Source organism: Macrobrachium nipponense, chromosome 36 (genome assembly GCF_015104395.2).
Source record: "Macrobrachium nipponense isolate FS-2020 chromosome 36, ASM1510439v2, whole genome shotgun sequence".
Classification (NCBI taxonomy): Eukaryota; Metazoa; Arthropoda; class Malacostraca; order Decapoda; family Palaemonidae; genus Macrobrachium; species Macrobrachium nipponense.
In genome coordinates this window covers 59,307,472-59,323,489 of record NC_087220.1, presented here as the reverse complement: position 1 = coordinate 59,323,489, position 16,018 = coordinate 59,307,472, and the positions used below count along the sequence as shown (strand labels likewise).

At 33.9% G+C, this 16,018-nt stretch overlaps 1 protein-coding gene across 1 annotated transcript in view; it reads left to right on the top strand.

Annotated features, from left to right (window-relative positions):
* LOC135203464 (multiple PDZ domain protein-like) overlaps nucleotides 1-16,018 on the top strand; it is a 658,890-nt gene that overhangs the window by 616,026 nt on the left and 26,846 nt on the right. The window contains 4 exon segments of the mRNA XM_064233189.1: nucleotides 4,523-4,794; nucleotides 5,497-5,520; nucleotides 8,479-8,502; nucleotides 12,746-12,760. Of these exon segments, the coding sequence (XP_064089259.1) occupies nucleotides 4,523-4,794; nucleotides 5,497-5,520; nucleotides 8,479-8,502; nucleotides 12,746-12,760 (335 nt within the window).

Genomic DNA, 16,018 nt, shown 5'->3' with positions numbered 1-16,018 from the left:
CTGTACATTGTTATTTTAATATTATTTGCCTTTTATACAGTAAACAAGATTTTTACTGTGGTCTGTTCAACGGTTGCTGTATTTGATTCACAGTGAAAATTCGTGTTAAAATGGCCATTGATTAGATATAGTAATAACATTTGGATCGTAAGTGGTAAATATCCATTCATTTTAAGCCACATGTTTTATTTTTCCAACAAAAATAATTTAAGTACGTAATAGTATTACTCTTATTGTTATAAATGATTTTAAGAAACCTAGGCAGGTTACCAAGTTTTCAGTAAAACTATATGATTATGTAATCTAATTACAAAAACAATATGAAAGCAAACATTTATATAAAAGCAATAACATTCTTTCTATGAAATTCTTTGTAACTATGCAGTTTTTCAGTCCTCTCAATAATGTCTTTTTTCTGCTGATCTCTCTTATTTCTCTAAAACTTTCTTATTCTTTAGATTGTCAAAAGTACTTGCATACTTGTAACATACATGCTTCACATGTGTATATATGCCTTCAGTTTTGCTGTGTATATGTATTCATTTTATGAATGTATACATGTAGTAGGTATATATGTATATTCATATATGTATATACTTGTACATGTGTATGTATGTACGATGTATATATAAAACATTATTTAGGCCATTATGAAAAATAGTATAGAAGTAAATGTTTAATGTTAGCATGAGTTGATATCATTAGGGTATACTACTTGCTGTTTTGTGCAATAGATGGTATGAGAACAAGAGAACATGCCTTGGATGTTGACTTAAAAGTTAGTCTAAAGTTGTCGTAGTTGTGCAGCCTTGGTGGTATGTGTGTGTGAGCCTTCGTGAGGAGCGATCTATTTTCCGTCAGCAGTAGAGTTTTTCTTTCGTTTCAAAAAGTAAAAAAAGGAAAATTCTCGTTCAGTTGTGTCTCAGCAGTAGATGTTGTACGTATGCTCGTCTGTCTGCGCGTGAATGTGTGTGTATGTGCGTAAGCGTCACATATGCCATTTGGTCTTCCGGGGGTCTACTAACACAGTGTGCCTCCTCACTTCTTTGTGCTTTTGGCCGTCTGGTTCTGCTGTTCCTGCTGCGTCGTGTGGTCCTGGTGATGATCGTTGTGGGCTGGTGTGCATGGCCCTGTGTGAGTATGACATGTTTCAATCATGTTATCCCACCCACACACCGATTGTTCATCCCCCCTTTCTGTTTTATTTCTCTTTTTGGCTGCTCGAGTAAAACCCTTTATACTAGTCCTGTTGCCCACGTACCAAGTTTAACCCTTTATTCAATATTAGTTTTTTGAATGTCACTTTATAGAGTGTGATCTATTTTTAATACAGCACAGCATTGATTTTATCAGTAGGTGTATGCTGAATACGAACTCAATTAGTGTTTGAAGTGTAAAGGAAAAAATGCAAGTACTGTATGGTGCTTTTTTCGACTTCATGTTTAAATGAAATTATTTCAATTGGCTTTCAGTTGTTAAATCCCATTGCAATGATTGTACGTGAAATGATCAAGTTCCTATTCTCTTATATTTCATGAACTTTCAGTTCCTTTATTATTATAGAATATTAATATCTAGAATAATTTTCGGGATTATTTACTACCCATTAAATTGACCACTAGTTCAGTATATGGACTAATGATTATTTAGAAGTACAGTAATTAGTTTTCTTATCTTATGTAACTTAGAGAAAACATTTTGCTATCTGTTCATCATCAAATACAGTGTATAGTGAATACTGTAATTCTGTTGGGACTTGAATCTGTATTTTACCAGCAAATGTTTACCCAGAAAAGAAATTCATCAAAATGCAAAGTGTTGTATCTAGTAAGTTGCATGCATCAGTATTGCAGCTCCAAAGCACCAATTATTGAAAGGTCTAACATCAGATTAATAGACAGCCACCACTGTAAGCCTACAATGGAGGTTTTCCCATAGCTCATATCTTTATTTTTGCACTGGTTTATTGTCAACCCCCTGTATTCCCAATCCTATTTTGTCATGTAACCCTTTGTTTCGTTGAGTGGTATATTTTACATGGTACTGCATCCTTGTGAAACTTATGTACGTAATGGTATTCTTGTAAAGTTCTGTAGTTGAAGTTTGCATATTGAAATGCCCATGTCCACCAAATTTTTGGTAAATGTAGGAAATCCAAAAAGTATCCATTATGTGTGTTGAAATTGGCAGTTGCTTTCTTATAAAAAAAATCCTCTCCCGTGATGCTAAATTATCTATATATGTAATAATTGAAAACTACATTGGCATTTCTCAGTAAAAAATTACAGTATGCGACTGCGGCACCAGTAGGTACCATTCCTTTCTAGGGTCCAATAGCATTCTGTTGCTGTGGATGGTAAACCATTTAACAGAACTTAATCTAAGCTTGGTGCACAAACGTTGCTAAGAAATTTGGTGAACATGTCCCGTAGCTTGAGATATTTCTTTCTTAGGTTCCTCCTGGCTAAGAGTTCATGTTAATGTCTCAGTGTGTGTTGAGTAGAAAACCTTGTCCAGTGTAGTTGCATTATCCTTGAGATTTGTGATTTATTTATATTTATTAATACCATCTTTTTAAGTATTAATTGTACTTCTATTTCTACTATTTAATGCTTATATTAAGCAGCTCTAAGTGTATATAGATTGTGTACTTTTGTTTAAATGCTATGTTATACCAGTTCTGTTTGATAAGATTTATGATTATTGATGTTAATTGAGTGGTTTTAGGCTAACCCAAAAGGAGTCTTTATCATATAAGATTATCCTCTTTTGAATGAATGCCCTATTACATTTCAAGTTATTTTTAAAGTATACTGCAATTATGGCCCACAAATTATAAAGAGTAGTAAGAAAATGCAATAACCTCTCCATATTGATCCTTGGAAACTGGTGCCAAACTCCACACAATTTAATGGAACCTGAGCTTAGGGTCTGTTTCACTTATACAGGAAGTTTGTTGATATTTCAACACTAAACATGTGACCCTTCCATGTTTATTAGATTTTCCAACACCTGTTTGCTATGAATGTTTATTCAAAGGTGCCTGGAGGTTTGAACACACATCCCTGAAGACTAGGCTCTTAGTAAGCAGAACTTGATTTAAAGTTGACTAATGAAATACCTCCTAGGTTCTGCTTTTGTGAATTATTTTATTCAACTGGTGTAAGTCCACTACTGTATTTCAGAGAAAATGTTAAAAACAGCCCTCGTTACAAAGTTCACTACCTTATTTCAGAGAAAATGCAATATTTAGCCTTCATTGCAAGAAAAAGGTGGTGGGTGTATCAAGTAGCCAAATTTTAATCTTAAAAGTATTATAGAATGAGATTTTTTGGAGTGATTTCCAAAATAAAGCTCACACTTACTTAGGCTGCTATTATGTAATTTTTCATAGCTGTTTGAACACAAGTTAGTTCTAATTGTCAATTCTGAAATAAGGTGATGTACAGTGTACCTTATGCGGCACTGAATTTACTTTTCAGCTTCCCTTCTGTTTCTATCTGCAATACTTCCTGCCTTTTAATTTTTATTTGATTCTTATGAACATTGTCTACTTATCTGTCCAATTTCTGTAACGTTACATTGCGTTTATTTTCACCTTTGACTTACGAACAAATCCTTCTGGTGAGTCTATGAATGTCTTCAGGTGGGACTCCAATCTCAGTAAACCAACTTATAATGATAATTATGAATATAACCAGCACTTCATGGTATTATGGCATTGTTTATTTTATTACTATACTAACAAAAAGTTTCCATGTATAAACCTGTAGGAGATGCTCATAAGAGGATGTAGAAATCTCTAGTTACTAGGAAATTGTACTCATATTTTTACATTTCTAAATACTAGATATTATTTTCTCTTTTTTCATTATGTATTGTTTTTACCCTGTAATGGGTTAGTCCCATCAGTGTACCTCACAAGGTGCACTTTAGACATTACTTAATTAAGGCTGTCTGCAGTGTCCTTTTTGGCCCCAAGTGCAAGCCATTTCATTCTTTTTACTATACCTCCTTTCATATTCACTTTCTTCCATCTTAATTTCCACCCTCTCCTGACAATTGTTTCAACGTTATCTTTAGCGCAGAATGACCTCATAGGTCCCAGCACTTGGCCTTTGGCCTAAACTTTGTACTATTTCAGTTCCAATGAGAGTACTATTGCTTTTGTAAGTCTGTCATTCTTCATATATTTGTCTTTTATAAGTCCTGATTTTATCCAAAATATGTATACCACTTTTAATGCCAGAATGTTCTTTATTGCATAAGTTTAGTGGCTGTTTATAAAGGATATGGCTTGATCCGTAGATTCTGAGTTGGTGATGTGAATTGAAATTCATTGTGGTAGAGTGTTCAGTATTTTGGTTTTCACTGAATATTTAATGTGATAGCCATAGGGAATGATCTGTACTGTGCATACGATGTTTTGTCGTGCATTGTTTGAGTATTTATACCTTGTCATTTTATAGTGTACAGATTGCTTTCGGTAGTTCACTCACTGACCTCGTACTGCCTTCGACAGATGTGCCTCCCAAACCTTCACTGGGGCAAAAACCTGCCTTGCCGGCCAAACCGGCCTCTGTCACTGCGTCGCCTTTGCATTCGTCCGCTTCTGCGTCTCCTATGGTCACTGCTGCCATTCCTTCGTCGTCTCCGCCCCCACCACCTCCTGAACGCCTTAACCCCGTCGAACGCCTGGCTTCTCACGGTTTGACGTCGCTCACTTCCACGTCCTCCACAACTTCGACGACGTCTTCGCCTTCTTCAATTCCTCCAACAGATGACCCACCACAGGTAAGCTCCTGTTTAAATAGTAATTTTTATTCCTAACAAGTGCATGTCAAGAGTTTGTACAATTTTTTTTACTTAATAGAAGAGCATGAACTTTTGAATGAATTATGCATGTTTATTTGAATTGATTCTTACCTGAAATTTGAATATATACCATCATAATAATGACTACAGTTTTTCTACGAAGCCTTGTGCAATCTCAGTGAGAGTATTAAGATTACAATAACTGTATTTCTGTTGTAAATAATCTGAGTAGACTATAGCAAAACTGTAAAAACAGTACAGGTCTTTCATGTTCAGTGCAGGTGCAATAATACTTGTATTGCGTTTCTGTACTCTCAGACCTGTCTTGGTTGGGGCATGCTACTTTTTCATTATATGTATAGTGTTTATAAGAAATTAATGACAGATTTTTACAGAATTGTGTGTAAAAAAATTACTAGCAGACTGAGCACTGTAGCGTACCTCACTTTGATTCCTGAATGAAGATAAAATGTAGTTACCATTAATGGTAATGTTTCAATGTCAAAGAAAAGTTTTTATGCAGAAATTATGATTTTTAAAGTTATGCTTTTGGTTTTGATTTGCTGAATGCATGTTACATTATGCCGGCGTGAAACGATTTCGGTCATAGTGAGGGCATCTATTCTTAAAGTTATGGAGATTTTGTTCTAAGCGTTTTTAATTTCATGGTTTTATTTCTAGAGTAAAGACAAAGGAACTCCAGCGGTACGTAACCTCAAGCGACGACCAAATTCCCAAATTCATTTTCTTTACAGCCATAGAGCCTGAAATTATTAGATGGCCAGAAGATGCCCCAAAGTCTATCAGACTTTTTGAGACGCTTTTAATGTGATGAATTAGCTTTTGGGTTTCTAGATTTCAAGTTTCATTGGAGTGATTTTAAAGTATACAGCACTAATTGATAGTAATCAGTTTGTGCTGTTGAGAAGTAATTTTCATATTAGACTGCTCAAAAAAATTACTTCCAGCATTGGTTCTCAAGGATTTTTTAAATCTGACATGAATAGTTCGTTTGTAAATTGATAATAATTTCTTGAAAGATTTTCATATTTTAATAACATCACCATAGCATCTTTCTAGCCATCTTCCATCAAGTAATACAGACATATCATACATCAGAAAAGAAAATAATTTAGGAATTTGGATTATGAACAACAGCTTTTAGCTGGCTCTTAACTTCTTTATGCCTAAAGTATACATTTATCCATTTGCTTCGTACTTACAGTGACTCAAGTCAGTTGTGACTGCTGCTAAGATGTGAGGATAGCATATATTAGAATAATCCAGAGGGTTTACTCATGAAAATTTGCTTTGCACATTTTTTGTCAATAGCTTTTCTATATTTGCAAGGAAATGCCAAAGTGAATATCAGTTAAAACAATTTGCACGTATTCATTGCTGTATGATAAAGAGTTGAAAGGATGCAGTGCTTGTGTGGGAAAAGGAAAACTATATTGAAATGTATGCATGTGTAGCTCAAATTGCAATTGTATTTATGTATGCCAGAAAAATTAAGTTTAAGGGTAACACTAAAGTGAGAAAGTTTGCAGATTTACAAAGTGATTCCTTAGTCACTGAAAAGTGAATTGCATTCTTCACTGTACTACAGTACATTGTTTTGGTTTATTATGACGGTTGAGAAAAGAAAAAATTACTTGCGAATATGAAGAAAAGGGGAGTAAATCTAAAATCATGTGAACTCTGAGAAGGGAAAGGATGTGCCTCATGTAGTATGAAAGTCTATCGAAGGTCATAGAGCAAGAATCATGGGAGGAGGCAGTGGGCTTTATTTTGCATCTCTCAAGAAATTTTTACTTTTGGAAATATTTCTTTGTGTGCCATTTCTAATAGGTGTGAGTTTATATGCCAGTACTGTACTATTAGGTTTTTGTGTACTAAGTAATACTAAATATAATACGTACACAAAAATAACAAGAAAATTGTGTATTCCACATATTTTGTCTTGAACTCCAGACTTCTGCTGTAGAAAAGTTTTAAAGAGAAGACAAAAGGATTGGGATACCTATGAAGAGAATCAATACATATAATTATTATTATTATTATTGATATTAACCCTTAAATACCTACTGGACGTATTATATGTCGAATAAATTGTCTGTTGGGTGCTAAACGGACGTACGGTATGTCGACTACAAAAAGTTTTTTTAAATATTTGCGGAAAAATAGTTATAGGCCTAGTTTGCGAAAATTTTAAATCATGCGCCTTGAGGGATGCTGGGAGTTCACAGATTATGCTGTTGTTTTGTTTACAAGCGTTACCCAGCTGCGCATGCACGAATTTCTTTCTTCTCGCACTAAAAAGCATCAGCGACGCATCTCAGAAATTCTTTCGTCACTTTGTCGTAATTTTTGTACTGTTTTATATTAGCTGTTACATAGAGTTTTATATATGAAAATGAGCAAAATTTCATGTAGAATACAGCTAAAAACAACCCATGGTTGTAGCTTTTATCAGTATTGAAATATTTTCATATAAATCACGATAAGTGCCAAAATTTCAACCTTTGGTCAACTTTGACTCGACTGAAATGGTCAAAAAACACAATTGTAAGCCAAAACTCTTACATTCTAGTAATATTCAATCATTTACCTTCATTTTGCAACAAATTGGAAGTCTCTAGCACAATATTTCGATTTATGGGGAAATTTTGAAAAAACTTTTTCCTTATGTCCACGCGGTAACTTGGCCGAAAATCTCAGAAATTCTTTCTTCACTTTGTCGTAATGTTTGCACCGTTTTATATTAGCCGTTACATATAGGTTTATATATGAAAATATGCACAATTTATGGTGAATTTTTGAAAAAAACTTTTTTATGTCCGCACATAACGAATTCATGCAACATTTTGTGATAATATTTTCTCTGTGTTGCTTTAATCGTTTTACTATTTGTTGTATACCAAAATCATCGCGATTTAGTGTACAATACAATAAAAAAATTAACTCATTAGCTTTAACCGTTTTGCTCACAGAACGATTTGTTTACAATTATATATGAAATTTTTTTTGCGCTGTCATATATTCCAATATTTATATATGATAATGATATTTTTTTCATTTCTGATGGTTGCATACTAAACTTCAGGCAATGACAAAAAAAGGTGCCAAAAATTAACTCTTAATCTTAAAAACTAAGCGTGATGTGATTTAAAAAAAAAAAAAAAAAAAAATTCCGCTTCGGCGCTAACTCCCGAACGCCGCCGGCATATGACAGACACTTTGGTAAATAGCAGCTCGGTGTTTAAGGGTTAAATAGTTTAACCTGCTAATCATAATAATCATCATAATCCTAATGAAAGTGATCTGCTTATCACTGATACCAGGTGAAGTGTTATTGATACACAATACTGAATATAATCATGTTTCCACTTTTGATGTGGTATGAAAATAGTTGCTCGCTTGAAGCACTAGTTAGGAAACAAGACAAAATTATTTTGTAAATGCTGATTTCACAAGTATGTTTATACAAACCCTTACTTCAAATATACATACATAGGTAGAAGTCTCATATATCTATCAGTTAGTTGATATGTGATGAAATTTAAGATCGTTATGTTGTCCTGAAAAATGTAGTAAATATTATTAAACAAAGGGAAAGTATTTTGTTTTAGGATTTTAATGTTGTTGCTATTTCATTTCTAGAAAAAGGGAGCGGAACCAGCAGCGGTAGGTAACATAAAGTGTCGTCAAATTCCCAAATTCTTGATATGACATGTGATTGGAATTTGGGAATTTGTAAGCAAGCAAGCTGGCACAAAGCATTGATTTCTGCTTTTGGTATCCGTTTGTATTTGTGGCTTTTAGTAATCATTCGCGGAATTGAGTCGTGCCATACAAATGAGAGAGCCCTCCACTGATAGGTGCTAATGGAACTGTACATATTGGAACTTTATTTCATTGTTTCTTTGTGAGCTGTACTTAATTGCAATATATAAAGCAACAGCATGAAGTGCAAGAGGAGATACTCTTAATTGCAGTATTTTTATGACGACAAGGTAGTTTGATGAGTTGGAAAAAATAAATGCAAGCATGGGTACAGAAAATTACAGATCATATAGATTACTGAAGCCCTATTGTGCATAGTACAAGAATATTAAGTCAGGTAAATAACAGAAATAATTATGCTACATTTTAAGCCAGAAACAAGTACAGTACTGTAAATATATATGTATATAATCCAAACAGAATGGATAAGCAACACTGTAAGTGCTATATGGTACATTTGTATTAACAAATTCTTTGTGAACCTAAAACCTGTCTCATTTGGAAAGATGATCATTTTTAATTTTTCAGTCACTGATAAATGATAACCAATTGTCATTAATCTTAGTCAGTCATCACAATTTGGACATTATTGAAATATGGTACATCTGAAATTGTCCTGAATATCTTCGTATGAGACAAAAAACTTAAAAAGTTCAAGAAATGTTTGTTCAAATGGTAATATTTTAATTGCTTTTAATTAAGAAATCTACCATGGGCTTCATGAAAATTCTGTACCCTTGTTATGATTCATTTGCCTCAAACTTGAGATTATTTTCAGTCCAGTCCAATATTCACTTGCCAATGTAATAACATTACATATAGCAAATGGAATTGCCAGCAGAATTGATCTGCATAGAGTATTTCTCTTACGAGAGATGTAGAGTGGAAAGGGAAAGTACATCCAACTAGAGAGAGAGGAAAAGCAGGCAGTTGATGACATTCTACCACTAGAATAGTGGCACCATATTGCTGCTATTAAAAGCTTGCATTTATTCTCAGGGGTGTCATTCGTATAGTGCATTACATTGTCAAATGTCCCGTTCATGTACTAACTGCTTCGCTAAATTAGACGCAAACATTTTTATAAATGTTTGCTGCACAAATGTGCTATGAAAGGCTAGTCAATTTGCTGGATTCAGAAGGCTTTTCTGTACAGTGTTTAGGCAAATATGGCTGGAGCATTCATTATGAGAAGCTTTAATGGTGTCTGTTGGAAGGACCTGAAGTTCTGAGATGAATATCATATTCAAAAGAGCTATGTAGTAAGTAGGTGGCCGGCTACAAATTTTAGATATTTTCTCTGCTGCTTTATATATGCTAGTATTAGGATACATTGGAAGAAATGTGTAAAACTTTTAAAAAATAAAGAAAAATTTGAAAACAGTGACTGAAATAACACAAATAGTGTAAGGTCTCATTTTTTTTAATGAATAAAAGGGGTTGTGATATAAAGTTTTATACTGTCAGGGGAATGTTTTTGTTATATGTCGATTGAATTGCACATCCAATTATATATTGTATTTTCAAAGTTAGTAGTGTACTAAAGAGCTAAGATTGAATCTAAATGGGAAACTCCAAGTTCTATCTTTGAATTTGGTTTGGTCAGGAATTTATATTGAATAAATGAACCGAGTATGTCTTTATGTAGCAGGTTGAAATTGTTATAAAACAAAGGCAGGGATCATCTTTCATCATTTAAATTCATTTACGTTCGTGAAAAACCTTCATTTCTTAAGACTTTTAATGTTATTTTATTTCTAGAAAAAGGAAGAAGGGGTAGGTAACCTAAAAAAAAGTTAGTCAAATTCCCAAATTCAAACCGACGCTCTTGTCGGTCAGAATTTGGAAATTTGTACATAAACAAGCTGGCGCAGATATTGATTTCTGCTTCAAGTTTGCATTTATATTAATGGCTTTTAGTAAGCATTCATGGAATTCATTCATGAGTTAATCTAAGGGAGAGTCTTGCATTCATTTGATGGATGTTAAGGCTGTCTTGCGCTGGGCGCTAACTGTGCTGTTTAGTAACTCTTGTTTCATTATTTCTGTATAAGCTGCACTTAGCAACTAAAAGATGGAATATTCTTAATCTCAGTATTTTTATGACGACAATGTAGTTTGTGAAGCTGGGGAAAATAAATACAACTAAGGGTGCAGTCAATTACAGAACACAGAAATGTGGAAAGTCCTGATGCATTTCTTGTGAATACTACCCGAGAAGTTTGAGCACAAGATAAGGTACCAGAACTATTATTAGTCATTCAAAGCCAGCGGAAAAAGATAAAAAAAGTAATAAGTTACATTTGTAAGCCAACATCAGGTACTGCACTAAGTCAGTATGTACAGTTTTATTTAATCCAGGAATGTGAGTGGTTCATTTATGTTGAGAAATGTTTAAGCCTTTTGTGGATCTTAGTCCTATCTTGTAGTACTTACAATGATTATTTCTAAATTATCACTGAATAATCATAGAAACTAGCTGGCTTTCATCTTAAAGTCATCTGTCATAATATCTTCACATGGCAAGAAAATGTATAACATTATCTTAGATACAGTATTGCTTTTGACAACGTTGAATGACACAAACGCTGGAAAAAAATGTATTTCCTGCAAAATGGAAGAAAACATTATGCATGATCCATTCTTAGGGGAGAATATTTTTATGATGAAGATGTAGTTTGTGAAGTAGATAAAATAAATACAACCAAGGGCGCAGTAAATTACATAATGCAGAAATGTTGGAAGTCCTGTTGCATTTCTTGCAAAAACTACCTGAAAATTTTGAGCTCATGATCATGTACTAGAGCATCATCAGTTATTCAAAGGAAGTGGAAAAAGAAAAAATCATTACGCTACATTTTTTAAACCTACATCAGATACTGTACTAAGTTAATACAGTTTTATTTCGCCCATGAATGTAAGTGGTTCACTTATATTAAGTATTAAAATCTTTTATGAGCTTTATTCCTATCTTGTAATTGCAAAGACCATTTCTAATTTGTCACTGATGAACGATGGGAACTACTTGGCGTTGATTTTAAAGTCTTTTATCATAATTTGTATAATTGTAGAAAAACATCTGAACTTGATATGATAAATATTTTCACAGGGCAAGAATATGTGGAACATATTCTTAGTTATTGGTCTTGACAACCAGAGTAATGGAGACTAGAAAATATAGTGCATTTCCTGCCAGATGGAAGAAACATTATGCATGATTTTTTATTGCATTCTCATGTAAGAGATCTGTCACACTTTCCTGATAACATTTCAGCAGCTTGTGAATGTAGAAATCTTCCATTGGGTTCATGCAGGCACTGTAACCTTAGTATGATTTATTTATCTTGAGCTTCAAATTTTTCTCGTGATTTTTCATTAGGAAAAACGGTATTATGTAAAAAGTAACATTTTAGGTACTGGAATTGCAGTGAAATGTATTTGCATAGGATATTTATCTTACAAGAGCTTTAAAGCGTTAAAGAGAAAGTATATCTAACTAAAGAAGGAAAGATTGGAAGTTAGTTTGATATTACATACTGCTATTGCGTTTGGGGCTAAAATGGTGACGTCATCTTTTCACAGCAAAAGATCATACATTTTTAAATAAGTATAGCCACCAATGGTATTATTTACTTCTAATATTTTTTTACACAAATACGTATTAATATACATTTATTGATACCATAAGAATGATGTCACATCAGTTGAACTTGACATAAAGAGTATGTGGCAGTATGTATGTGAGTACATTGCGCAATAGTGAATTATACCATTGCTAACTGGAAGTGTAAAAGAATATTACCAATATGGAAATTACTACTTCCAACCTGTAATACGTATGTAAGTTGCACATATCAATTAGAGGTTCTTGTTATCTAAGTTTTTTCATCCATCATGAAATTTCCAATATTGTTGATGTGCCAAGTAATTATAATTTTTTATATTGATTATATAATTGGAGAACATCTTGTTCAAAGCTGGGACTTGCTCAAGTGAGGAATAGTCATGTATTAAAATTAAAGAGACCATTATGTTTTACTGCATAAAGGATTAAATGTGATTCAACAAAGATAGGATCAATAATAATTTATGTTAATGAATATTTTTATGTTTTTCAATTTTAACATTGCTATTTTATTTCTAGAAAAAGGAAGAAGTGGTAGGTAACCTAAAAAATGGCTTGTCAAATTCCCAAACTCCTATTGTGATTAGTCACTGGGAATTTGGGAATTTGTATGTCAACAAGCTGGCAAAAATATTGATTTCTGCTTTCAGTTTGCATTTATATTTTATGGCTTTTTTTGTATCGTTCGTGGAATTGAATTACGTGTGTCCCACGAAAAAGTGGGCGCCTTGCACTGAGGGACATCAAGACAGTCTTGGGCAGGGTGTTAATGACGCTATATTGTAACCTTAATTGGTTACTCTATCTTATTAAGCTGTATTTAGCCAGTTGCATTGTATAATCAAGCACAACACAGTAGCAGAGGAGATACTTGCCACTGGAGTATCACTGGAGTACAGGCAGTCCCCAGTTATTGGCCTGGGTTCCATTCTCGGCCGGGTGCTGATAAGTTTATGCCCCCAATATCTGGTTAATGGCGCCTCTGATAGGTATGTTATGGCACCATAACTCTATTATCGGCACCTTAATAAGGTGCCGATAACCAGAACTTGGTGCGTTGTGGCACCATGGATCACCGATTTTGTCTAGCCAAGCGACATAAAACTGGATCGCCATTAACCGAGTCCACCGATAACTGGGGACCGCCTGTATCCTGTACTTTTTTAACTGTGTACGTAGTTTGAAAAGTTGGAGAAAATAAATATAACAAAGGTGCAGAAAAGGGCATAATACTACAGGGGAAACATGGCCCCTCAGTTATTCAAAGTCATGAGAATAACAATGGACAGAAGATTTGTTTCAAGTCAGCAGCAAGTATACTATATGTACTTAGTCTTTACGTTAAATGTAATCCCAACCAAAGCTTTTTAAAAGCTTATATATTAAAAATCTCCTAAATAAACCTGTTCTGTCTTGTTTTTGCACAGTTTTCCAGTTACTTGACCATCACTGATGAGCGTCAGAATAAGCTGACATCAATCTTCATGTCATTTATCAAAACTTAGTTTGTTTGTTGAATTCTTCTGAATTTGATCAAATAAATATTTAGAGTAAGAAAGACAATGCAAAAGGTATTTTTTAACAACCATATAAGATGGGAGAAAACTTTATGCTTGGTTCATTTAGAGAATTCAAGAATATATTGTAATTGCATTTTAATGAATGAGAATTGTTCATCTTGTTTTGCTTCTATGAAATGATCGAATCTCCCACTGGTGTCACAGCACACATTGTTACCCTTGTTATCATTTATATTTCTCACACTTCAAATTTTTCTTGTGATTTTAGCCCAGCATTTATTTGTAAATGCAAAACAATAAGTATTGTTTAAGCATTTGGAATTGCAATGAAATTTACGTACCTGCTACAAGTGCTTTCAGGTGGAAAGAGAAAGTATAGATCTTACTAAAGATGGAGGAATTACAAGCTGCTTTTGACATTTTTGCTATTTGATTTAGGACTAGTATGGTGAACATCGTCTCTTTATAGTGTGAAAAGCTTGCATTTTTTAATATGGCTATTAAGATGATTTAATGCCCTAAACATGACGGGGCCATCACAGTAAGCATTTCGTGTGTTTGTCGCAGGAAGCTGAATACGTATACTGTATCAGGTATTCATAAGAGCTATGTTGTAAGCCAGGTACGGTCTGGATATTTATTGCGCTTTATAGGCTACATACCAGCATTAGGATGGCTTGGAAATTTCTCTTATCGAGCTTATCATTTTTGTCTTCTTGATGGTAAAAGAACTGTGCGGTTAAAGAAAGTATACCTACATATTGGTAATCTCTGCTTTTTAGTCAGTTAGAAGGTAATCGAAATTCATATGATGTTATTCAGTTATTCAAGAGGAGTAGAGTTGTGGAATATTTATTTTGTTTGGGATAATATTAAGACCAGTTTCTCTAAAAAGGTCCAGTAAAGGGATTTTGACGAAGGAAAAATCTATTTCTGGGTGATTGGCTCGTGTCGCCCTATGAAAAGTATCCTTAATATCATTCTTTCTAGGTAAAATTAGCCTAAAATTACCAGAGAAAAACAAAATTAAGAAAATGTCAGTAAAACTGACTCGCTCACTCTTAAAAAGAAGTGTCGGTATGATAAAGGGGCGAGTGTGGAACACTACCACGAGCCAAACACCAATTAGAACTTCCTATCAGAATCCCCCCAAGAGAGAGCTGATACCAACGGGCGATGCAGCCTCTACTACTACTACTAGAGGACGCCACGGACAGCAGCGCCCCTAGCGGACATCCTTAATTAAAACAGTTAAATACATCTTGTCCTGCAAGGGGGGGAAAACAAACTATAAAAAGGGGGGGTTTCATAGGGCGACACGAGCCAATCACCCAGAAATAGATTTTTCCTTCGTCAAAATCCCTTTTCTGGGCTCAGCTCGTGTCGGCCTATGAAAGAGTACCAGAGAAACAGACAAGATGGAAAAGGGAACAATGAAAAACAATTTAAAATGATGGATATAATATAGTAAATCAATTACAGCATACAAAATTAAGCACTTAAACTAAATTATTTTAACAGTAAAAATAATAAAAAATGTTAGGAATCTTCTAAAGTACTTAAATGAAATGTAATTAAAGTAAATTACAAAGATGTATGTAAAATAAGGAAAAATTGGGATTTACTTAACAAAATACAAAATTATAAAATATATACACCCATGTGTCCTACCCTAGCATAAATAAGGGTAGGTACACTGAAATCCATCATCAATACAAATATTCCAAAATATATACAAACACATTGTGACTGAAGTTCATCATTAACATAAAATGGTGAATATATACAAACATATTGTGTCCTACCCTAGCATAAAAATAAGGGTAGGTACACTGAAGTACATTATCAGTACAAATGTGGATGTCCCTAGCAAAAAAATAAGGGACAATCCACTATATGATACAACGGCTAAGGCTATGATGTTTGAGTAGCCTGACGATAGGGTGAGGCATGTTGGTTGATGTAGGTAGAACGGAGACCTGGATCTATACTACAACTACTAAACAGTATCAGGGGAAACTATGTTTCCCGCTGCTACTGCTGAAACTTTAAAGATTCCAAGGACTTTAAATAATGCCGTTTAAAGACTGTCGGGATTTCCATCCAGTATACTTTCTAAGATCCTCAAAGTTCATATGTTGGAAATAATTAATTGAGGTGGCTACTCCCCTGATATCATGTGCTTTTGGGAATGACTCAGGGTTGGCTTGTTTAATGAAGTAAAGGATTTGCTGTCTAATGCCTTTAACTGATAAAGTACCACCTTTTTCTC